The sequence below is a fragment of the Puma concolor genome, chromosome E2 (genome assembly GCF_028749965.1).
Source record: "Puma concolor isolate L17-30 chromosome E2, mPumCon1.1.hap2, whole genome shotgun sequence".
Taxonomy (NCBI): domain Eukaryota; kingdom Metazoa; phylum Chordata; class Mammalia; order Carnivora; family Felidae; genus Puma; species Puma concolor.
The window spans coordinates 15,336,559-15,360,886 of record NC_141681.1 but is presented as its reverse complement, the minus strand read 5'-3'; the positions used below and the strand labels follow the sequence as shown (position 1 = coordinate 15,360,886).

Genomic DNA, 24,328 nt, shown 5'->3' with positions numbered 1-24,328 from the left:
CCCATCCCTCTCCCTGACCCAGTCCCTTTTGGGAAGTGTAGGGACAAGGAAGGAACAGGCAGAATAGACATCTTCCTCCCATAATATGTTCGGAAAACCCCAAAAGAGCACCCCAGTCCCCTGTTCAGCCTGGGTCCACGGCTACCTTTTCTGTCACCTATAGACTCCATTTTACCCCCAAGGGAAGAAGTCACCCCACAGCTGAGATGCCTGGCCATGAGGCCAGTCCTTGAGGAATCACCTCATTAATTTCTCCTCAAATCAAGACTATCATTTCCTCCCTGTTCCCTCAGGTTCCTCATATTGCTAGAATCAGCGCCTCTGCCCTGAGCATCATTTCCACGCACGTTTTTCAGAGGACAGTGATTTCCCGCCCCTCCCTCTTGGATCAGCTCTTATGGGAATGCCTCAAGGTCCCAGCCTATTTTGCAAGATGCAAACATTTTATTGAGTTTTGTCCACTTTCTGCAGTGGAGTGAGCATTGGAACCGTACTACCATCTCCAGACCCAAACTCTAAAATAAAAACATGAGCATAGCAGTGTCAGTGAGCTCTCGGCGTCTTGCAGACATCTCTGCCCCCTCAAGCCCCCAGCAACATGTTCATCCTGTTTTCTTAGTATTCTAAAAGATACAGTCTCTCTCACATATATGGGGAAGCTCTAACTCCCAAAGCAAGCTTCTGGATTACCTGTATTAGTTTTTTAAACAACAAGAGATAATTAACTCCTTCTTTATTTCCATCTGTCTGCAATTTTAAGGAAAAAAAAATATCTAAAGACCTCAAAAAGGAAAGTGATCCTGAGACCCAAAAGAAAGGAAGAGAAATGAGTGATACATTTTCCAAATGGAAGAGGGAGAGAGAAGCATCTGCTTTCTCCTTGGCTGCCATATTCCATTTCTCCTTCTAATATTTTGTTTTTCTCCCCAGCCAGCTCAGTACAAGTAAAATTCCATTATAACAAACTCCAAGCACAACTAAACTATTTTACTGTGGCAAGATTTTGTTAAACTGAATATATGTCTGGAATATATATTCCTAGTCTGTAGGAGATTTACAGAAATAGCTACTAAGATAGAGAAAGAAATGAAAGAGCTTGCATCTTGGGGTGGAGGACAGGAGAAGTGAAGGAAGAAACCCACTTCCTTGGTAAGGGGTTGGTAAGGATTCTTAAATATTCTTGCCTCACTCTGCAGCCAAACAAAAGCCAAGAAAATTCATTCCAAATAGGAACATGTTGCATAGAATGCACATGCCAATACCTGGGAAAAGCAAATACAAGAGGTGCAGTTTGAGGCAGGAGTGACGGGCATCTCTGACAGTCTCTGCTGTGACAGTGTTGTTTGTTTGCTTATGTTTATTTTTAACTATGTACCCCCATTGGGTTTAGAGTAAGGATATATTTTCCAGAGTAAACAAAGACTGAAGAATCTGGTTCTAGTGAAATGGTTTCCTGCTTCTACCCTGTAGCCCATTCACTCAAACAAAAGTTCAGTGTCGTTAAAATCCCTACTACAATCCACTAAAAAAGACATTTAGTCTCTATATTTATGAAAAGGTTTCAGGGGCACCTGGTGGCTCGGTCGGTTAAGCGTCCGACTTCGGCTCAGGTCATGATCTCACGGTCCTTGAGTTCGAGCCCCGCGTCGGGCTCTGTGCTGACAGCTCAGAGCCTGGAGCCTGTTTCAGATTCTGTGTCTCCCTCTCTCTCTGCCCCTCCCCTGTTCATGCTCTCTCTCTGTCTCAAAAATAAATAAATATTAAAAAAATAAATTAAAAAAAAAAAAGAAAAGATTTCATATATTTTGGCCAAGATAATAATAGCTGGATACTTTTTTTTTTTTTAAAGAGACGGAAAGTGAGAGAGAATCTCAAGCAGGCTCCACACCCAGCATGGAGCCCAACATGGGGCTCAATCTCACAATTGTGAGATCATGACCTGACCAAGATCAACAGCTGGATGCTCAACTGACTGAACCACCCAGGCGCCCCAACAGCTGGATACTTTGAATGTTGTACATTTTTTCAAAGTTATCTTTCACTTCCTGTGGGGTGACTACACCAGAGCATGGCAGGTAGTGGGTTACGGGGAGCAAAGGGCAGAGCAGGAAAACACAGATATGTCACCCCAGCCATCTGGCCCTGTGAGCCCAGCTAGGGAGGAGATCTGATGGGGTAGAGGAGTTGAACTTATAGAAATGTAGTTTCTCTAAAGATAAGGCAAAGGGCAGGGAAGTTGAGTGTTGCCTAATTATAATTCTTTAAGAAATAACCAAAGGGGTTTCTAAAAGGTACTTTGAATAGCTGATATTAGAAATGGTCTCTGTAGGATATAGCGATGGTGGACACTTGTTCATTATAAATTTGTTCAAATGCATCAAATATGTACCACCAAGAGTGAAGCCTGATGTAAACTATGAGTTCGGTGGGATAATGTGTCAATGTAGGTTCATCAGTCATAACAAGTGAACCACTCTGGTGGGGGATGTTGATGGTGGGGGAGGCTATGTGTGTGTGGGAGCAGTGGGTATATGGGAAATTTCTGTACTTCCTGCTCAATTTTGCTGCACACCGGAAACTGTCCTAAAAAGTAACCAAAAAAAAAAAAAAAAATTAGTGCTTCAGCCACCCATTGAGAAGATGTCACTCAGATTCTGATATCTGGGCCCACAGAATCCTTTGCAACAGATTCTCTTGGATCCACCTGGAGTATAATTTTCTCCACTGAGCTGAAGAAACCCAGAGCAAACATCAGCCCCCTCAGGCTGTCTTACTAAAGGGAAGGAGAAGTTCATTGGCATCACCATGTTGCCCCATAAGCACTTGTCTTTTGAGCCTTCTCTCCACAGCCCAACTGAGGAGGAAGCTTCCTGCCATAGACAAGACCTTGCAAACAAGCTCTGGAGTCCCCAGAACGAACCCCCATCTCAGCCCAAGACCCACAACTGCTGACATGTGTCTAAAGTACCATCAACTAGGCATTTAAAGATAGATGCCCATGACTGAGAGCAACAGGGGGCCCCCAGAAAGATGTCCAGTTCAACAGCCTCACTGTTCCTTCACACCAGGAGAAAACCTAAAAGCCAATCTCCAGAATCCCCTTCAGGGTTTTTGTCAAAGACATGCTTTTGTATCCCTGGGGGCAGAAATCAGTTATTATCTGAGGAAGAGGTGGTAAGAATCAGAATATTAAAGTGGGAAGGAACTTTAAGGTGGATCTGAATAGAAAGCATCCATAATTTAAAAGAAAATATTAGAGACAGAGGTCCAGACAGACTCTTGTGCAGAAGTTCCAACACCAAAACAGATTTGGAAAGTGCTGCTGGGGGGTGGGGAGCCTCCCCAAGCACCCTGTGGCACCTGGTGTGGCAGGTGTCCTTGCAGGTGCTCCTTGTTTTTAAATGAGAAGTTTGGGTTGACCCATGGTTTTCATAATCTCTGGCTTCATGCTTGTTATCTAAGGAATCGGAAGATAAGTTCATGACCAAGGTCACAGCCTGTGTGTTAGTAACAAAGCCATTCACTGGAACCTCCATTTTCCCCCGTTCTTCTGCATCCCAAGCCCACGTCTGTAAATAGATCACATACCCAGCTTACTTCTTTCCACAGAGCAGGTAGACACCTTCTGCTAGCCCTTCACCTCAGTGCCATGATTAGAAGCCTTCCCAGAGGGGCAGCCAGAAGCCCTTTCTTCACTCCAGAGCCATGAAAAATCCGTTTCTACCTGAATTCCCAATAAAGGCAGTTAGAGGTAAAAAGAATGGAAGTGGAGGTGGTAGCTGGTGCTGGCTGGCAAAGCCAAGCTTCCAAATTCATCTGTAAAATTGACTTAAATTTTAAATTCACATCCCAGGAACAAAGTGAGAAAGGGAATAGAAGTAATAGCAGCATGGCCCAAGGGGCTGGAGCTGAGTGCTGGCCTGGGATCAAGGTGCTTCTGAGCCCCAAGCCAACCCCAGCAGTGATTCAGCCCTGACACAGAACCTTGCAACCAGCACACCCAGCAGAAGCCCAACCCCAGGGGATCACAAAATAAAGACCGTGCGTGATGCAAAGGGACAAATACCCAAAGAGCCACCTCAGCAGATACAGGCTGCTTAACAAGAGAAAAGCTTAGTGATTTCAGTGCAAGGATCATCCTTTACACAAAAATCAAGAAGCAGTATGTTACACTAGTTTTGCCAATACAGCACCCTTACACACGCAGAGCAAACTTCTGCCATTCTGAGCAAGAGAGCAGCCAACCCACACCTGGGGAAGGGAAGAGGGCGCATGGCTACTCACCTCCCTCCCACTTGGCCGTTGGCCAGCCTTGTCCTGCCCACCAGCCTTGGGAACAGTGAGGCGCCCTCAGAGTTTGGCCCGCCTAGTGCCCCAGGCCATTATCTGTCCCTGCCAGCTGTGTCCCACCCTGCCAACCCTCTTCTAAGAGGACTGCCTGGAGAACAGAAATAAGGTGAGGTGAGATTTTAGAAGGAGCCACCTAAAGAAAGTCAAGTCGGCGTCTTGCCCATCTTCTATCATTATGTAATTTAGGGCAGCGAGGGAAAAAGGAACAGTCCAAAATGCAATAACATTTTACAAACAATAAATTTATTTCCAAATCCTGAATTATAACCAAATTACAATTCCCTGTAGGTCTATTTTGCTGCTTTACACAGAATTTTAAAAAACCATAGTTACGGCCAAGTCATTTATACACCAAGCATCCCAGGAATGGTTTATTTGGACACAGTGGGTCTGGCCAGCTCTCACTGCCCTGGCAGCTCTCGCTGCTCCGCACCCTGACCTGCACCCCTGCACCAAGGAACTGCCACTCCCTCTGTTGTAGAGCTGGCCCCTGCAGGAGCTTCCCCGGGGGCTGTGATGTACACAGACGAAAGTGCGCAGATGAAAGGGTTTTGTTGGCAGGCCCCAGATGCTCTGGCCACAGGGCTCAGGACTCAACACATGCTGCATCCTCTGCAGGGAGAGCCTCGGCTCAGAGCCCAAAGCGGGCTGGCGTGCGGCGAGGGGTCATGGGTTCTCCTTGCTCCTTCCGACCTGGAGTGTAGATTTTTGTAGACCTGGAGACACGGAAAGAGGGGTGAGGAATCACACTGCTACTCACGCCAACCAGGATGCACAGCACAGCAAGGAGCCTGAGGCCTTGCTCTTTCTGTGTGTGAGCAGGCTTTGGGGCTGAACAGTCTTCTCCCCCAGCACATTTCCCCCCTGCTGCCATCCCCATTTGTGATGGGGAGCAGAGTAACAGCACCACCTGACTCTGATACCCACCAAGGACTGTTGGCAGCTAAATTTTTTAACAATTCCTTTCATGCCTCCCAGGTGAGCTATGGAAGCAGTCTTCCAGCCACCTCACCAGACGGCCACTCCACCTTCTAATAAAGAATCTGGCTGGCCCTAGGCCCCAGTCCTGGGAGGTCATCTCTAAAACCTCGAGATTTCCAGAGGGATTGAGTGTCTCTGTTACACATGGTAACATCTGATAGTTTATCCTAACAAGAGGACTCAGGATAAGGGCTGGCCCAGCTAGAAAGACCAAGTACGTGGGGCGCCTGGGTGGCTCAGTCGGTTAAGTGGCCGACTTCGGCTCAGGTCATGATCTTGCGGTCCGTGGGTTCGAGCCCCGCGTCGGGCTCTGTGCTGACAGCTCAGAGCCTGGAGCCTGTTTCGGATTCTGTGTCTCCCTCTCTCTGACCCTCCCCCGTTCATGCTCTGTCTCTCTCTGTCTCAAAAATAAATAAACGTTAAAAAAAAAATTTTTTTTAAAGAAAAACCAAGTACGTGACCAGAAGGCTATACTTTGAGACTCATGATATCAGCTCAGCCTCTATGGAAAGGAAGCTGGAGACTGAGTCAATCACATGGATACATACTCAACCATTCGTGACTATGTAATGAAACCCCAATAAAGCTCTGGACGCTGAAGCTTCCCTGGCTAGCAATGCTCTGTGCATACTATCACATACCAATGGGCCAGGAGGGTAATGCAGCCCCGAGGACAATGGAAGCTTCTCATTTGGGACCATCCCAGACCTCACTCTATGCATCTCTCCCTTGGTGCTGATTTGTAACCTTTGGCTATAATAAAATTGTAATCTCAAACACAGTACTTTCCTGAGTTCTGTGAGTTATTCTAGCAACTTATTCTAGCAACTTATTCTAGCAAGTTATCAAATGGCGGGGGAGTCCATGCAGATCCCCAAATATGTAGCAAGGTGGTCAGAAGTGAGAGGGATCTTTAGCACACCCCAAGTTATAGCTGGTGTCTGAAGTAAAGGCAGTTTTTTTTTTGTTTTGTTTTGTTTTGTTTTGTTTTCAGAGAGAGACAGAGTGTGAGCAGGGGAGGGGCAGAGAGAGAGAGGGAGACACAGAATCTGAAGCAGGTTCCAGGCTCCAAACTGTCAGCACAGAGCCTGACACGGGGCTTGAGCTCACAGAGTGCGAGATCACGACCCAAGCTCCAGTTGGACACTTGACTGGCTGAGCCACCCAGGTGCCCCTGAAGTGAAGGCAGTCTTGTGGAGAACTGTGCCCTTCACCTGTGAAGTCTGACCTGACTCCAGGCACCAGCAGACACAGAAGCCCAAGACTCTCCTCCCGTCTCCACATGATTTCCAAGCCCTAGCCTGTCGGTAGAGCTATAAGCCCTGCCTACTTCTCCAGCCCACCGCAGGCCTCAGTACAACATGACAATGACCAGGAGCTGCAGATGTATCACTGCCCCTTGAGAGTATGTCTGGAACTCCTCCCATGCCTCCATGGAACCAGTCAACTTCTGTGACCAGCTCAGCTCCACACACTCAAATTTTAGATCACCGGCCTGCATGGGGACCTGCTCAGTCTATCGGGCTGCTCCCCAGAGCCTCTCAGGGGCAGGCACCATCCCAGCCAGGGTCCCGAGGCCGCAGCCCACCTGACACTGCCCAGAGGGCTGCGCTTTTCTTGCTCCTGCCGGCGGGCTCGCAGCTGCTCCTCAGCCAGTGCCATCTCCTCTTCCATGGCAGAGGCTTCCTCTTTGGCCCGTCGGCGGTTCTCCTAGAAAAGGGAGGGCGAGGTACTGGGGACCACCACCAGCAAGTGGAGAGCCTTGTCCCACCCATCTCCCCACCACAAGCCAGGTGCCGTGTACACAGTGCCAGCTCCCAGAGGCAGGGCCACGTGGCTCCCTGCCCCAACACCAAGGCCATCTATTCTTTTGAGGCCAGTTCGTTGATTCAAGACAGACACGACACGATTCAGTCCTAACCCTATCGTGTCTCAGCTCTCCACTCAATTCCGTAAGTACTTTCACTCTCTTACCAAGTTCACAGTAATGCCAGGAAGTACAAGAAATAGGGAAGACACGATCAGCTGGCTGGGAAGAACAGACATAAGGAAGGTGTGCACAGACCCAGTGTGGACAGTACAGACAAGAGAGGAAGGAAAGCCCCCCACAGTCTGAAGCCCTGAAGGACAGCTCGAGGCAGCAGCCATCCACATACGCGAAGACCATGAGGAGGTGGAGTGGCAGGGAGACAATCTATCCTGGAGGGATCAGGCAGAACCACTGACCACTCTCAGCATCCCCAAAAGTGGGGCCACCAGCCCTTACGTGCTTCCTGATAGGATCTAAAAGGAAGTTCACGGCACTGCACACATTTGTGCATCTTTGGACCTGAATCTTATTAGGCTTTTGGATTAATTACTAGTTTACAGAAAGAACATGGGACAGAGGCACAAGTTAAACGCCATCACGAAAAGCAATCGGCCAAATACAGAAAATGGAATATTCTACAAGTAACCTAGTCTCTCCAAGTAATCAATGCCATAATAAAGAATGAGAACAGAGCACATTCTAGAACATAACACTTACACATATACCAACTAACTGTAACATTCAGATTCTGATTCGAGCAAATCAAATCATACGAGTTTATCTTTGAAACAAATGACAAAATATGAATAAGGACTGGAAGACATTAAGGATTAATTCTGTTGAGTGATAATGGCAAAAAGGTTACATTTTAAAAACCAGTCTTTTTAGAGATGTTTACTCAAGTATTTATTGGTGAAATAAAGTGTCAGAGAGAGGCTTTAAAATTTTTTCTAAGAAAAAAAATTAGCGTATGGAGAAGAGGAGGAATAAGCCAAATAAGTCTGACCAACATGTTGAACATTATGGAGATTCGGTAAGGAATACATGACGGCTCCCTATACTGTTTTTTATACTTCTACGAATATTTGGACTTTTCAATAATAAGGTTTTTTTTAAAAGGCTCATCCGACCAAGCAACTGGAGCAAATGGGCGAAAATCTACCATACCAACCTGGCTCCATCACAGCTTTTATGTTTGAGAGAGAAGTAAGGAGGACAGGGGTCAGGTGAGGACGTGTCTTCAATCCCGGGCTGTGCGAAAAATGGGTCCCACAGGCAAACAGAACCTCCGTGGCGAGCGTGGGATGCTTACCTGCCGAGACTTTCCCGCCTGTTTGACGCTGTAGAACATGGGGCCCAGCTCCGCCAACCACTCTCCATCCACAGCAGTGACACACTGCATGTACTCCTGCAGGCAGAAGGGTCACAAAGCGGTGGTCACAGGAAGGCCAATGCTTTGGGCCGTCCCTCGCCGAGTAGTTCCACAATCGGGACCTACATGGGAAGGGCCTGACCCCCAGCCCTGTGAGGCTGAAAAAGGCAGACATAAGCCCCAGACACTGGAATTTTAATCTTTTCTCCCAAATCCCTCCATGCTTGAGAAAATGCCCCTCCCCCACGCCCAGTATCCAAGAGAAAAGGCCTAACCCCTCAGAAAGCCTTTTTTTTTTTTTTTAATTTTTAAATGTTTATTTATTTTTGAGACACAGACAGAGTGCGAGCGGGGGAGGGGCAGAATGAGAGGGAGACACAATCCGAAGCAGATTCCAGGCTCTGAGCTGTCAGCACAGAGCCCAATGTGGGGCCTGAACTCACAAACCATGAGATCATGACCCGAGCTAAAGTCAGACACTTAACCAACTGAGCCACCCAGGCTCCCCAGAAAGCCCTTCTAATGATACCAACAGGGGTTGCTCATCCCTGGCAGCAAGTAACAAACAATCCTGCTGGCATAGCTGAGGTCACTGGCATCTGAAGGTCAATTCCAAGTAAGCATCCTCAAATCCTCAAATCTCTCAATTCATCTCAAAGCAACACATGTGGCCTCAAGTCTCCCAGGCTCAAAGCTCACACAGGAAGGCAATGAAGGGTTACAGAGGCCCAGCCCAGCCAGGTAGGCCCACGTCAAGTAAACTGCGTCAGAGAAGACTCACCTTGGTGGTCATGACCAGCTCGTGATACACTATGTAGTCTGGGGTGTAGCCCATTCCAAAGAGGGAGCTGGTGGGGTGCAAGTGGCAGGGCATCCCTGTCCGGATATTCACATACTCCCCGATTCCCTAGGGAAGAGACACAAAAGGTGGCCACATCAGGACAATACTGCTCATCTGGGCAGCCACTCCATCCCAGGTCTTGACAAAGGCCTTGGTGGGGAAAACCCAGGTCTGTAGGACTGTACAATGAGAATGAAAGAACTCCGCGCTGGTATGATTATCAGGCCAGGAAAGGGCCACAACTCCCTCAGGCTCCTCTGGGCTCACCTTGAGCTTGGCTGCCTGGTGAAAATAGGCAGCACAGATACACTTCCTGACGATGTCCCAGTCAGTGCCACACGAGGCCAGGCTCATCCGCTGCTGTACCATGATGTCTTTGAGCTGAGCCCGCACCTCCCGGACCTAGAGAAGGACACAGGGCAGGCAAGGATGAAGCCCGCCTTCTCCTGCCTCCCTGCCTCACCCCAACATCCTGCTTATCTGGGCGACTGCCCCCACCTTCCGCATGGCCTTGGCATGGATGAAATGATCATTACACCAGATGGTGGAGTAATTATTATTCTTCCACTGCAGGTAGACATTCAGGTAGGTCAAATGATCACTCTCGGGGACAGCAAACTTCTCCCGGATTTGATCACTCTCCTCCTCTCGGCCCTAGGAAGGAAAAAGGACCCTTACTGTAAGCACGGGGAGTCCAGGCCCACTGCAAGGATCCCGGAGCTTTTCACACTGTTACCTGCCTGCACGCACAGCTTTAAACACATCAGTGTGTTACCCTAACGATCCAGGGAAAATAACGTAGCTTCTGACAAAACATCTACTCTAAAACGTGACAGCTCAGGCACAACTATACCAGACGGTAAGAAATTTCCAAATCACCTGAAAACCACTGATCTAGCCCATGCTTTCCCCTACCCCAACCTGCTTAACAGAAAGCAGTAATACCACTCTTTGGAAACTTTGACTCCCATGCCTCTGTTCCATTTTAATGATACAGAAAGAAACCAGTCCTCTCTAACCCTTCCTCAACCCGGTAAAGCCCCCTGCAGCTTCGAGGAGACCAGAGCGGCCACCACCACCAACCTTGGGCCTGTAGAAGATGGCTGGCACCGAGAGCATGGACACAATGAGCAGGATCTCGGAGCTGCAGCCCATGTCACAGGACACGATGAGCATCTTGGATAGGGCCGGGTCCAGCGGGAACTCTACCATCAGCCGCCCAGTCGAGGTCAGCCCACCTGGGAGAGGAGCGAATCCAGACATTCGGTGGACACAGTGAAGTAAACGAGGAGCGAAACCGACCGCCAGAGCCCGTGAGCACCACCACCACCACCCCCATCTCCAGCTCCCGGGGCTCGGCACCTGTGTTGTCCAGGGCCCCAAGGATCCAGAGCTGATACATGGAGTTGAGCATGTTGTCCTCGGGGGGCGGGTCCATGAAGTGGAACTGCAGCAGGTCCTGCACCCCAAGGGACTTCAGCAGCAGCACCACGTTGGCCAGGTTAGTCCTCTGGATCTCGGGCACCGTGGTCGTCAGGAGCTCGTTCTTGTAGGCGCTCTGGGTGTAGAGCCTGCCGGGAAGAAGACCACACTCTGCTGCATCTACCGCCTCGGGGCCCAGCTGCCCGCACAGGGGTCCCTGCAGTGGAAGACCCAATGCTACCCCAGCTTTGCCCTGCACCTGCACCCCACAGAGGTCAGTATGGAAGAAAGCCACAGGCAGTGAGGACAAGTTCTCATTTCTTCTCCCACCTGCCTTGTTCTCTCTGAATCCCGGATTTCCACCCATTCAAATCAGTCCTGCCAATTGACTCTTCTGCTGGAGTCTCCTACATATTTGTTTCAATTCTGGAACCAATGAGCCTGGGACGAGATTTATGGCTCGGTTTTGTTTTCTTTATGCTCTTCTGTATTTTCTGAATTTCTGTAGCGAATACGTTATTTTTTAAAACACGAAAATCAGAAAAACTAACTGCAGAAGTGTAACAGGAGCCAAGATATAATCTGCTCAGACTTAGCCTGTGAGAGTCTTCAGGTGCAGGTACGTTCAACATGGGACTGCCTGACACCCAAAGCTGCTCAGACCTCCAAGCCATCTGGAAAGGCTACTCTTTGGCTCAGCAGCATATGAAGAGCAAACCACCAAGTGGCAGCCCCACCATCAGTCCTGAGCCTCAGGGATCCTAGGGCCAGCATCCCTCTGCTGGATCACAGTCCAGTCCCCACTGCCCCAGCCTGGGCTCCACACTCAGCAATCCCAGCGCTGCCCCAGAGAGCAGGCTAGCACAGGGCTCCTACCTGAAACACTGACCTGGGCCCGTCCTGCCGGCTCGCCCTGACCTCTGGTTGGCATTGGCCTGGCTGATGGGATAGATCTGTAGAGCATCCATGCCAATCCTGGGGTTGAAGACCTAGGAGGGGACAATAAAGAGCTGATTAAGCATAGAGTAAGGGGAAAGGGGGAGGCAACCTTGAGACAAAGACAGACAAACCCTGGTTGCTAAGCAGCACAGAGTACAGCGTTTTAGCAATGCAGACAGCCATCCTTTTTCCTTTTTAAGTAGGCTTCATGCCCAGTGTTGAGCCCACTACAGGAGGTGACCTCATGACCCTAAGATCAAGACCTGAGCTAACAAGTCAGTCGCTTAACCCACCGAGCCACCTTGGTGCCCTGGCAGCCATCCTTTTGAAACCAGGAACCTTAAGAAATTTCCCCACAAATACCAGCTCTGTGGATCTGCACAGAGTTATTAAATCATCTAACTCATGGCGTTATCACAAAGATTAGGTCAATCAAGTGCACAGCAAAATCAGCACTCAAATGTTAGCCTCTTAAATCCAAGTCCATCCCTCGTTTAAGGGCTAAAGACCCAGGGCCTGCCTTCCCACCACCTACTACATTGAGTTAGCTTCAGGTGAAGGCCCAGGGCCCTAGTGCCTGTGTCTTTTCTTACCTTTAATTTGCAATAACCAGAGTCAATAACAAACATGATGCCATCGACAGTCAGAGATGTCTCAGCAATGTTGGTGGCAACGATACACTTCCGAACTCCATCTGGAGCCTAGAACCAGGCAGGATGTACAAAGAGGGAAGGCTGTAGGCCCTCAGGTAGGAAAGACTCCACAGGGCAAAAAGCACACCCCACCCCTGCAGGGAAAGTAACACCCTCTCTCTAGTCCTCCCTTGGGAAAATCCAGGGAGACCCAAAGGTGGGTACCCAAGACAGATATTCTTGCTATCACACCTTCTGGAAAATTTTGGCCTGGAGATCAGAAGGCAGCTGGGAGTAGATGGGCAGCACAGCCAAGGCAGGTGCATTCTCTAGTTCCTCCAGATGTTCCACAATCTGGTCTGAGGTCACCTGAGGGCACAGAGAGGAGCCATGAGATACCAGAGCCCCAAACTCCCATATGTAGGATACTACCTGCTCATCATGGTCATGACCAAGGCACGCACCTCAATGTCCTCTTGGCCAGGCATGAAGATAAGGATATCCCCGGGGGCCCCCGACAGATGCACCTGTAAGGACTGCTTCACCGCGGCCTCCACATAATCCTCCTGCGGCGTCTGCAACACCAGTCAGAGACATGGTCAAAGGGAAGCATCGAGAGAAATGCAGGCTGGACATCCCTCAGGAACTGGTGGTCAGTCACTGGTATAGGGATAGAGCCAGTGGACTTTCAGGGCTACAGATGGGCCTGACTGCCCTCTCTGGACCCTGCACTGCTGCTCTAATGAAAGAATAAAACTAGACCTCCCCCGAGTACAGTCCTTTGTGTCTCAGACCTAGAGCTAGAGTGCCCCATCTGCCCCATGGTAACCCCAAAAACCTTTCCTGGCTCAGTTCCCTACCCCATGCCCTCCAACTGACTTCTCATCAGAGGTCAGGAATGGTTCAAAAAGGAGGCCTCAGTACCTTGCTGAAGAGAATGTCAACAGGGAAGGTACGACCAGGGATGTGGAAGATGGGAACATTCCCGAAAAAGGCAGCAAATTTCTCTGCATCCATAGTAGCCGATGTGACAATGAGCTTCAGGTCTGAGCGCCTAGCCACCACCTGAGAGAAGAGGTCAGTCCGAGGCTTCCCTATAGATTTGGAACACTTGGCTCCCTCCCTCCAATCTCAGCAACATTACTCCCAGATGAAACAAGCTGAAGCTGACAGATGGGCACATTAGATTCCTAACAGTCCTGAGGACCGAACCCATAGAGCCACGGCCAAGAGAACCCGGAGTCTCTTGGCTGAGCAAGAACAGAATAAACTACAACCCAGGTCTCAACCTGGCAACCTGGAGGCCTCAGCAAACTCAGGCCTGTCAGAGACCCTCTTGGATCCCCCAGGCGGGACCCCAGCCCACTCGGAGTACCTCGGTCATGAACTACCAACAGGGCATGCATCAAAGCCCCACGGGTGCAGACAGACTGTGCCCCACAGCCCTCACCTCCCGCAACAGCCCAAAGAGCACGTCAGTGTTGAGGGAGCGCTCATGAGCCTCGTCCATGATGATGGCACTATAGTGATCCAAGTCTGCTTCCCGGAGGGACTCCCGGAGCAGGATCCCATCAGTCATGTATTTGATCAAGGTGTTTTCTGAGGTGCAGTCTTCAAAGCGGATGGCATAACCCACCTGAAAGTCAGGGAGAGACAGCTCAGAAGCTCTGGGCCCCAGCTCACTGCCCGCATACCCCATGCTGGGCCCAGGCCTTAGGAGGTCAGCTCAAAAGGACGGAAGCTGTACAGCTCAGCCCTCGTGCCCACTCACCTCCTCACCAAGGCTTCCTCCCATTTCTTCACTGACTCTCTTGGCCACCGACATGGCAGCCACACGCCGAGGCTGGGTGCACCCAATCATCCCGTAGTCCGTGTAACCGTCTTCGTGCAAGTACTGTGTCAGCTGGGTGGTCTTACCGCTCCCTGTTTCTCCAACCACAATCACGATGCTGTTATCTCTACACGGGAAAGAAGACGAAGGGCAAACAGGTCAGGCGGATGGCCACCTCCAATCCTCCAACAAGACGTTGCCACCTCCTATGCCTATGTCTGGCTATCCAAGGAGCACGCCTGCTTAAAGGCAGATTTCCCTGGGAAAACAGCCCCGAATGAAGACACCCCCTACAATGTCTAGAAGATGGTAAGGTTTAGGGGTGCCTAGGTGGCTCAGTCAGTTAAGCATCCAAGTCTTGGTTTCAGCTCAGATCATGACCTCATGGTTTGTGAGATTGAGCCCCACATCGGGCTCTGCATGGACAGCACAGAGCCTACTTAGGATTCTCTCTTTCTCTCTGCCCCTCCCTGCTCATGCCCCCCGCCTCTCTCAAAATAAATAAATAAAACATTTAAAAAAAAAGAAGATGGTGAGGTTTAAACAAATGAAATATAACAGAGCAAAGTCATTTTGCTTATTACTTCATGCAAAGTAGCCCAGGGTATGGAGGTCAGATAAGAAAAAATTCTCTCCCTTCTCTACCAGATGCAACAGCCCAAAGTAAAAGAGCTAGTGAGTAAACACAAGGGACCCAAGGGACACCCAGTCAACACTGGAATTCCTAGACAAGTTACCTGATAATAGTGAGTAGCTCCTGCTGCACAGCAAAGATGGGCAGGTACTGCCTCTGCTCCAGAATCGACTTCTTTTTGGCAAATTCGCTGCTAGCTTCACTCTTTTTCTTCATGTGATCCGCAAACTTCTGCTCCGTCCTGAGAACACACAGCAGCCTAAGCACCCTGCACAATTTCCCACACTGTTTTTCCTGACTGGGTTACTGTCCTTCTTCCTACACCCAAGAACAAGACCCACTTCAACAAGACGCAAGAAATCTTTGAGACACTAGAGCAGCCAGGTGATCCAAGATGTTTCTCGTCTCCTCTGGCCTAAGGGACTAGAACTGCGGTCTGAGAACCATCATCCACAACATACCCAACATTCCCTGGGCAAAGAAAACTAAGTATGACTCAGAGGAGTTCAGGTTAACAAATGGGCCAGTTCTCTGCCCCAAAAAGCTCAACCAGAAGAGGAACTGAGATCACCAGGTAATTATCTTGTACAGAATACCCAGCACAATGCCCAATGCTCGAAAGGCTAAATGGAGGAGTCATGGCTACAGAGTCCTGACCAGGGTCAGACCTCCTCTCTCCTCCTGGCAGGATGGCGGATGGCATGGTCTGTAAAGCTTCGTTTTCAAAGAATTGTGAGAAAAAATAGTCCCACTTAGTAGTGACCTCCAGCTTCTACTGAAAGCACACAAATATCTGACACATGTATACACGCCTAGACTCCAAAGAACTTTGTAATTTTCCCAAAACTGCAAAGAGAGAGCAGTTCAGTGCTGCCAGTGGGTGTCCACATGTCTGCTGCCCGCCACTCTCCCGAGAGACCTGTCCCCCTTTCAGACCTCCCCCCACACCCTGTCAGGCTTCCTATTCTAATTTCTCCATCACTCTCAGTCAGCTAACAATTAATGCCTACGGGATTACATTTATAAACTAACAAGGGCTGACCATCAGTACTGACTTCTCATTTGGGTTATTTCTCAGAGGGGTGCAGGGAATTATTCACTTGGATGCCAGTTCAGTAAGACTTCAGTATGTTCAAAGGATGAGATTCAGGAGGGACATTTGAGTCCAGCCATCTGCCCAACATGTGAACCCCAACAGGCAGCTATCTACCATCTGCTTAAATACCTCTATGAACAGGGAAGCCACTCCCTGGTAAAAACAATCTTTCCTATTTTCAAAACACTGTTAAAAGTGGTTCTTCCTTCCATTAAACTGAAATCTAAGGGGGCAAAGCCTACCTTCCAACACTGAACATCAGAAGTGCACTTCAGCACCATGACTAAGACACCAGGCTCCAAAGCTACAATGTCTGGGTCTGAGCATCGCTCCATTTACAGCTGGGTGACCTCAAACAAGTTACTTAACCTCCCTGGGTCTCATCCTCTACACACGAAAAATGGGAAGGAGAGCACCTATCTCGTGAGACTGTCGTTGAGAATTCAGTCAGTATCTGCGAGGCATTTAACGCTGACAGGCACTGAGGTCACTCCTATAGCAGTAGTAGTGGTGGTGGCAGGAATAATATCTAGGAAAAGCTGAAGATGGTAGAAGAGAGACCAGGAGGAAGGGATGAGAACAGACTAGAAGATCCAAAGTGACCTAATTTTTCTGTTCATGAGCCACAAATTCTCTCAGTTCCCCAGCAAGTGTCCTTGAGGGCCGCTGGCTCAGGAGACAGCCCACTGCTGACCAAGACCCCTACCTATAGTCCACTTTACCGTCTTCTGTCAGCGCTTTATCGGGCTCTTCCTCTTTTTTGACACCCATTATATCTCCCAGCTTGGTTCCAGCCAGTTCCCAGTGTTTGTGTTGAGCCTAAAAAAAATACGGAAAGTCTGCTCCATCGTGTAACACGACTGTGGTCCATGGCAAACCAATCCCACTTGCACAGGAGGCTCCATCTAGCAGATGGTAAATTCCCACAAAGACGCAGTGGCCCGGCGCCCACATTCCCTTCTTCTACCTCAAGCCACCAGAGCATCGGGCCCTGTGGTTGTCTTAACAAAGGCCTTGGTGGAGGAACATGAAGCCCTCCTCCAACAGCTGGTTCTTGCTGTGTGAGTGTCCTCAAACTTCCAAGAGGACCTCTACCCATGAGATCTCATGCAATTTCTAAAAAGAAAAAAAACAGACTCCCAGGCCCCAAAGGACAAGAAACCAACCTTTTTGCGTTCCTTCTGCTCCCTGTGCTTCCGCACCGTTTGACTGCCTTTCCGGGCAATAATGGCCAGGTCAGAAGTAGCATCCTTGACTGGAATCACAGGCTCTGGCTGTAGGTTGGAGAAAAAGAGGAATTCTCCACTGATCGTTACACTCAACAGGAAGGTCCACTTCATGACAGCCCTAATAAATGAAAGGATTTCTATCCTATTGGGATGGGGGCTTTTTTTTCCTCTTTTTTCCCCCCCACCCTCAGCTCAATTCTATCTGAGCTTTCTTCTCTCAGGCCCCAGCGGCCTCACCTGCTTGGTGAAGACGATGCGTCCATCAAGGAAGGGAGGAACCAGGTTGTGCACCATCAGATGCACCTTGGCTGCGCTGTCCTCCTCAAAGTCCTCATCCACCTCTAGCCGATGGACCACTCCACTGGTGAGCATGCGGTTGGTCTCCCAGCGCTCGTTATCCTATGAGAACACAACGGGGGGCCGCGCTCAGACTGCAACCACAAGGCATCTGAAAGGTCACTGGGAGAGTCCACACATCAAGTCCTGAGAGAAGGGCCACACGAGGCCTGGGCCGTAGACATGTCACCGGCCTCTGTACCCTGTGGCTCCTAAGAAAGAAAAGTGACTGATCCCAAACCACCGGCGACATTTTTTCCAAGCAGCAGCCCTTTATATGTGAGTCAGAACCTCTATACGGACACACAAATGGCGAGCGTCCGCAGCCCCACGCAGAGACACAAAGAACACCCTACTAGTTCCCATCCCAGCACGGAAGGAGGACTACGAGAGAGAGAGAGGTTAGGAGATAACTACTGAAAGGTTCTACGCCCACCCTCCTCAGACTCTAGAGGCACAGCGACACCCAATACTTCAGCGACGAGAGGCCAGCTGTGCTGCCACCATGTGCACAAGGCCCGCACTTCTCCCACATGCCCAACGCCAGCCGGGTTCACTCCAGCTACCGCCAGCAGCCCACCTCATTGATCTGCCTCCGCTGAGCAGAAATGCGCTTCTGCTTCTGTTTATGCAGGTGCTGCTCCCGCCTCCTCACATAGTCCTCGGAGGAGTAGGCCAGGGGGTTGTGGAACTCATCGTATCCCTCATCCATCATGTACCAGTCCCGGTCAGCTTGCTGCAGCGATGTGACAGAGCGGTGAAAACAAGGAACAGATCGAGTTTATGTGCAAGACAAGACCAGAGGGGAGGTGTCTGGTGAGAAGTCACTGGTGTGGTGGAGCAATGTTTGTGGGAGGTGCAGGAGGAAGGTGCAGGAGGTGCTCTAGGACGAGCCATGTGGAGGACACAGGCGGGGACGGACTATGTGGCCGCCCATCGTGACGGCACTTCTTACATTCACCACACGGTGGCACCAACGCTTAACTAAAACAGGTCTGCCAGTGGCAGGTGAGAAGTTTCACAGAGGAGCCTGTGCCTCTGGAGAGACTCCGAGGCTTCGGGACTGAATCCAGCTCGGCTCTAGAGACTGTCCAGTGCTAACTGCCCTCATCGAAGTCCAATTCCACTAGAGCGTCACTCGTGGCCCATTCACCCATGGAGGTCCACCACTCCTCATTCGGTGCCTCAAAGACATAAGGTTTTTACCCTCTGGTCATCTTCCCACTGCTGCCGTTCCTCTTCTGTGTCAAATGAAATTCCTTCTTCGCCATCCTCCCGTCTTCCTGAAGGAGAACACACAGCAGGTCAGTCCAAACACCCCCAGCCCCACCAAGAGCCCTGCAAAACCGCACAGCTCCAGAAGCGCAGCTTTGCTCAGCTTCACTGGGACAAGTGATCCCGCTTCCCTGTCCCCCTCCCTCCCCCTGCCTTACCTCGGCCCCTGGACAGACGGGGTGTGGACCCCAGGTGTCTCCTGTCATCGGCCCATTCGTTGTATTTGTAGGATGGGGTTGGCAGAGGTGTGTCATCTGAGTACCTGCTCCTCACGGACCTGGGAGACCGTGTAACCAGCATCACTAAGTCACTAAGCTGAGACATGTTCCCCAGCTGCCATCTGTTCCCCCAGCCCAGATCCCTTTGCCCTCATCACGTCCACCCTTTGCCACCCACCCAGAGAAACTGGGCTGCTCTGCCCAGAACATCACCTATCGCGATCTCGACTGGACTGCCGATGGCTCCGCTCAGAATCTCGAGAGGAAGGTGTCGGGGAAGGCGATTCCCACTGCGAGCGCCTTGAGGAACCACAGCCACTGTCCTCTTCCTCCCAGGTAGACCTTGAAGGGGTAGCTGCATCTGGGGCGACAAAGAACACATCCACCGGAAACCTCTAACTTCACTGGGACACGGCTCTAGGGCTATCAGCCAAAAGTGAATTCCCCAAATCTCTTTCTTTCACTATCGATAGACTTGATATCTACTTGTAACACAATCTTGACAATTTTTAAGGTATCTGGATTTTAATAGGCCAGTTTTCACGTATTTATAACACTTTTCTTTTTTTTTAATGTGTTTACAACATCTTGAAGAATATCCAATTTCTCTCAGCAAACATACTCCTCTTGAATATAAACAACTTTTTTAAGTTTATTTATTTATTTTGAGTGTGTGTTGTGTGTGCACAAGTGGGGGAGGAGCAGAGAGAGTGAGAGTGAGAGTGAGAGAGAGAGAGAGAGAGAGAGAGAGAGAGAGGATGAATCTCAAGCAGGCTCCACACTGCCGGCACAGAGTCTGACGCGGGGCTCGAACCCATGAACCGTGAGATCATGACTTGAGCCAAAGTTGGATGCTTAGCCGACTGAGCCACCCAGGTACCCCTAAATAATTATTTTTAATCAATTCTTCTGTTCCCCAGCTCCCTATTCTTTCCTGCCATTTGGAAAACTGGCCATTCAGTCCACTGGCCTACCAACTTAGAGGAGCATATCCGTCTCAACAGGGAGGTCCAGGGCCTTCCAACCTGACTCAGAACCAAGTATTCCAAGAAGTTCATAGTGGAACCAGCAGTTGACTCTGCCCATGGCATATCAACTGAGGACGCTGCCTTGTATACACTGACCCCTGACAAATCACCACAAGCAACGGCTCGGTCTACCTTTAGGTCGGTGTCTCGGGCTCTCTGGTTCATTTCTTCTGCTGCGCTCTGACCCTCCATCCCGCTCAGATCTGCTGCTGTGTCTGCTTCTATCCCTCTCATCTGTCAAGAGCCACGTGCAGAGCTTAGAAAATGTGTGTCCCATCCTAACTTCCACCCATCTTCACCCTAGAGAAAGGACAGGCCTTCCCACTCACTCACAGGTGCAACCTGCACTGCTCTAATGCGATCCATGGGCTCCTGAAACTCACATATCCCCATTCTTTCAGGGGGAAAAAATAGTTACTGGCTACAAAGTTTCAAACTCACAGTAACAGTTATTTTCCTGCAAGAATTCAAAAAACAATAGTTATAAGTCTACAATGAATAGCTGTTAATGGTTACCAGTCTATAAGCTATAAAATTTAAATAATACTGAGCAAAGCCAGCGTTGGATTATATGTCCAGCTTTGCTTCACAGCACTGTCCTTTCTCTGTTAGCAACACCAGTGTAAATTCTGGTTTCTTATACACACTGCCTGGTATTGCCTTTATCACCAATTTTCATAATTAAACGAGAACTACACACTCAAGCAAAGCAGCTATGCTGCAAGTGACAGTTCTTAAACAGCCTGCTATTCCCAACCCCAACACTATCAACACCAACAGGGCTCCCTAATTATCAGGCATTAGAAAAATTCCTGCAACAGGAAAGAAGCTGATATGTCCACTCAAATGCTTACTGGGCTATAGGAACTAGGCTGGGCTGGTTACCTCTGTCTCTCTTGCGGTCAGAGTCTCGATCCCGTGATCTCTCTTTCTTCCGATCCTTTTCTTCTTTGGACGAGGCATAGACGCCATGTTCCCGCCGCTCCCGCTCTCTCTGCCGACTGCGTTCCCAAAACTCTTCACTCACACCACCAGGATGGGATGGAGTCTCTACCCGAGCAGATCGATAATGCCTGAAACAGAGAGGGCAAGTGGTAAAATGCCCCTCCTTAGGAGAAAAACCTTGCCCCCAAAGGGGGGCTGGCTGGGTGACCTGACCTTTTCCACTTAATCTCCCTACAGGCTTACTGATGGCAACAACCCAAATCATTTCTAATCTTTGTGCTCTCTTTAGTCACCTTTAAATGTTCCCCACACATCTGAAGAAAATATCACTTCCTATCTACTTCAATACTACAGAATCATAATAAAACCATAAAGATCTATATGTCCAACAAGAAAACAGAAATCAACATGGGATGTTATTCCCTGGCCTCCATTCTCATTCCCTTTTGGTCAACCCATCCAAAAGCCTTTACCTGTCTTTTCGGCTATGTCGGCCAGCTTGGTCACTATCTTCCTCCTCAGCATCTCTCTGGTCATCTTTGCTCTCTTCCCAGTCCTTGTAGGAAGAGATTCTGGACTTCTTCTTGTCCTCTCCATCGTCCTTCTCCTCTCGCTCCCTTCGTTTCAGGGAAGCCAACAAGTCCAGTCCCAGCAAGGAAGGGCGGGGGGCAGGGGCCTTGAAGACATGCTGTTCACTGGCTGCACTTTTAGTCTTACAAATAAGACCACCAACCTGAGAGTCCAGATCAGTGCCTTCCAATCGATGGATCGAGGCATCCTCGCTGGTGTCCTCCATGACAGGCTCTGGGATTTCTGTGGAAGGAAGACAACCCATTTTGTATTGGATATAAAAGGAGAAAAGGTATAGCTCTGCTATATCCCAGGATAACTGAAGTTACAGGGATATTCAGGGAGTTAACCTCCCCATCAAGACCAGGATTTGCTTAGCTACCTCTTGCCAAAATCTTTCCATTATGTCACTGACAATCTCAAAAGATCCTCCTACTCCCACTCTGATACACATCAGAAACAGAGACACACTTGAGGCGCCTGGGTGGCGCAGTCCGACTTCATCCAGGTCACGATCTCGCGGTCCGTGGGTTCGAGCCCCGCGTCAGGCTCTGGGCTGATGGCTCAGAGCCTGGAGCCTGTTTCCGATTCTGTGTCTCCCTCTCTCTCTGCCCCTCCCCCGTTCATGCTCTGTCTCTCTCTGTCCCACAAATAAATAAAAACGTTGAAAAAAAAATTTTTTTTAAATAAAAAAAAAAAAAAAGAAACAGAGACACACATTCACACACCCACCAAACACCGGGATCCAAGAGGATACCAGGCAAGCACAGTCCTCACGAAGGACACTTACTAGAACATGATGGCATCTAGAAAGGGACTGTAGGGGAATACCACTAGATTTGAAGTCAGAATCCTCAATTAGAATGCAAGCTTTTGATATTTTCTACTTGTATGATTGTAAGCAGATAACTTAATATTTGGTTAGGCATAATTTCTGTATCTGTGAAACAGAAATATTTTTTGCTTTATTTAGTCCACGGAATTATTATAAGAATCCCACAAGAAAGTGTATGCGAAAGCTCTCTGTAACCATAAAGCCATACATAAAAGTAACTGTCACATTATTTTATTTGCCATGCTTCTCTGTACTAATCGGGGCTCAACATTTTCTACATGAGCCCTTCTACCTCTCCCTCCCTTTAAACTACAGATACAGCAGAGTAGACATGCTGGGGTATAAAGCTACCATATACTATGTGATCCATATACTAGTGGATTTTTGTGGACCAGTTGTGTTTTGTAGAAAAGAATTATCTCCCGGCAGTTGGGATCTTGTTTAATAACAATCCATGTTCACCAAAAATATTAACGAGAAACACTAAGTTATGAAATGGTTTCCTGAAAAGTATTAAGGTGATTATAAGACTTTCTGACACTCAACGTGTATCAAATTCATTCCTCTTTACATCCCATTACACACCATCCACTTATACACCGATTCTAGGTGCTTGGATAATTCTCCTCTTTCAACAAGTCAGTGAAGCAAAGGAACTGTCAAGGTGTAGGGTACCACCAGAATCCAGGATGTTTTGCTCAGTTCTAATTAACATGCACAGCTCTACAGAGAAATATTGCCAAACATAATATCAACACAGACACAAGAGTTGCATTTTGAAAAATGCCATCAGGCAGAAGAGAAAAGACAGAGCTGCATATTGGTGACTTCTGTGCATGTGAGGAAATCTAAACAGGAAGGTAAACATATATATGCTATGCTCAACAGTAGCATAAACTAAAAAATATACTCCTAGATTGCCAAAGAGAACCTTGTCTATCTTGCTATTACTACAGCCAGCACTTAGTGAAATAAAGTTTGGTGAATAAATGAATGAATGAATTTAAACTGATTAATGGAGAACAGGAAAACAAACATATCTAGAGACAGCAAAGGAAGATCCCAATAGCACAAGACAAGGAGTCTGATAGGATTTAACTAGCTGCTGAGAACAAATAAGGAATTAAAAGGACTGGATTCTGGAGAATGATTAGTGACAAAGAAGCCAATTAAGAATAGAAAATTTCGAAAAACTAGATTTACTCATTCAACAATTTTTCATCGAATACCTTATGTGACCCAATCACTGTTCTGGGCAATAGGAAAAGAACAAAGAACAAAACAGGCAAAAATCCCGCCCTCTTGGAGTTGACATTCTAGTAGAGGAGATCACATAGTAAAGATACCACTATGACAGAGAAGAAAGACACAAGGAGCCCTACTTAGGCTCGGCCTCTGCTTGGGAGGGGGCCAATGCAGAGGCCTAAAGAAGGGTGCAGGATGACCCCTGGGCAGCCAGGCAGCAGTACTGACCAGATCAAGGAGAAAGGACAGGAAAGCCCGGACCGGTGCAGCATCCCAAGGGTAAGAAAGGCAAATTGGGTGACAGGGACGAGACCGCAAACTCGGACCGGAACCTGAGCGAAGGACCCATATCCGCCGCTTGGAGCTGCCGTAATTGGCGAAGGGCAGGTCAAGAAGAAAGAAAGGACACTCACGTCACCAAATCCGACTCTTGGGACCTCCTGTCCCAGATTTCGGGGCGCCGGCACCGCCACCTCTCACTCAGATCGCCTCAGAAAGCCAATCCCAAACCTTGAGCGCAGCCATTATTGTCCCATAATACCCTGCGCGATCCCCTCTATCCGTCCAGAGATAACCATCGAGAGCAGCCCGGAAACCGCCGGTTCCTGGCGCCAAGTGTGGTATAGAAAGCAACCAAGCACTCAACGCTAGAGTATCCTCCTCTGGAACCCTGGTCAGAGACATTTCCGAGTCTCATCGCGACCAATCATAGTTAGCCTGAAAGGCGAGGCCCCGCCTC

At 49.0% G+C, this 24,328-nt stretch overlaps 2 protein-coding genes across 7 annotated transcripts in view; one reads left to right on the top strand and one right to left on the bottom strand.

The window, feature by feature from the left end:
* PMFBP1 (polyamine modulated factor 1 binding protein 1) overlaps window positions 1-6,115 on the top strand; it is a 51,621-nt gene extending 45,506 nt beyond the window's left edge. For 4 of the 6 annotated variants that reach the window (XM_086689019.1, XM_086689020.1, XM_086689021.1 and 1 more), the window contains one exon: window positions 294-546. In XM_086689019.1, the coding sequence (XP_086545145.1) occupies window positions 294-310 (17 nt within the window). In that variant the 3' untranslated portion in view covers window positions 311-546. Of the gene's footprint in view, window positions 1-293; window positions 547-760; window positions 1,441-5,774 lie in introns of those variants that run through there. The other 2 variants (XM_086689017.1, XM_086689018.1) reach the window with 2 other exon arrangements.
* DHX38 (DEAH-box helicase 38) lies at window positions 4,572-24,320 on the bottom strand. Its single transcript, XM_025920639.2, has 27 exons — window positions 24,003-24,320; window positions 21,413-21,752; window positions 20,880-21,067; window positions 20,127-20,228; window positions 19,180-19,327; window positions 18,907-19,025; window positions 18,680-18,756; window positions 18,054-18,209; window positions 17,375-17,536; window positions 17,075-17,182; window positions 16,615-16,727; window positions 14,916-15,053; window positions 14,119-14,305; window positions 13,798-13,983; window positions 13,272-13,412; window positions 12,812-12,922; window positions 12,600-12,716; window positions 12,309-12,416; window positions 11,653-11,765; window positions 10,717-10,925; window positions 10,438-10,592; window positions 9,853-10,008; window positions 9,622-9,756; window positions 9,295-9,420; window positions 8,454-8,549; window positions 6,920-7,041; window positions 4,572-5,066 (listed from the first exon to the last, which is right to left on the bottom strand). Exons 2-27 carry the CDS (start codon window positions 21,733-21,735, stop codon window positions 4,982-4,984), a joined length of 3,681 nt encoding a protein of 1,226 aa, XP_025776424.2. The 5' UTR covers window positions 21,736-21,752; window positions 24,003-24,320; the 3' UTR covers window positions 4,572-4,981.
* Between the last annotated feature and the right edge of the window lie 8 nt (window positions 24,321-24,328).

What these genes read in the sequence shown, in the direction of transcription:
- DHX38 (XM_025920639.2), bottom strand. Translation starts at nt 21,735, where the DNA reads ATGGAGGACACCAGCGAGGATGCCTCGATCCATCGATTGGAAGGCACT. An exon ending in CTGGCCAAGAGGACATTGAG is followed by an intron (nt 12,717 to 12,811) that starts GTGCGTGCCTTG and finishes CTGTGCCCTCAG; the next exon opens with GTGACCTCAGACCAGATTGT. An exon ending in CCATCTTCTACAGGCCCAAG is followed by an intron (nt 10,009 to 10,437) that starts GTTGGTGGTGGT and finishes TTTCCTTCCTAG; the next exon opens with GGCCGAGAGGAGGAGAGTGA.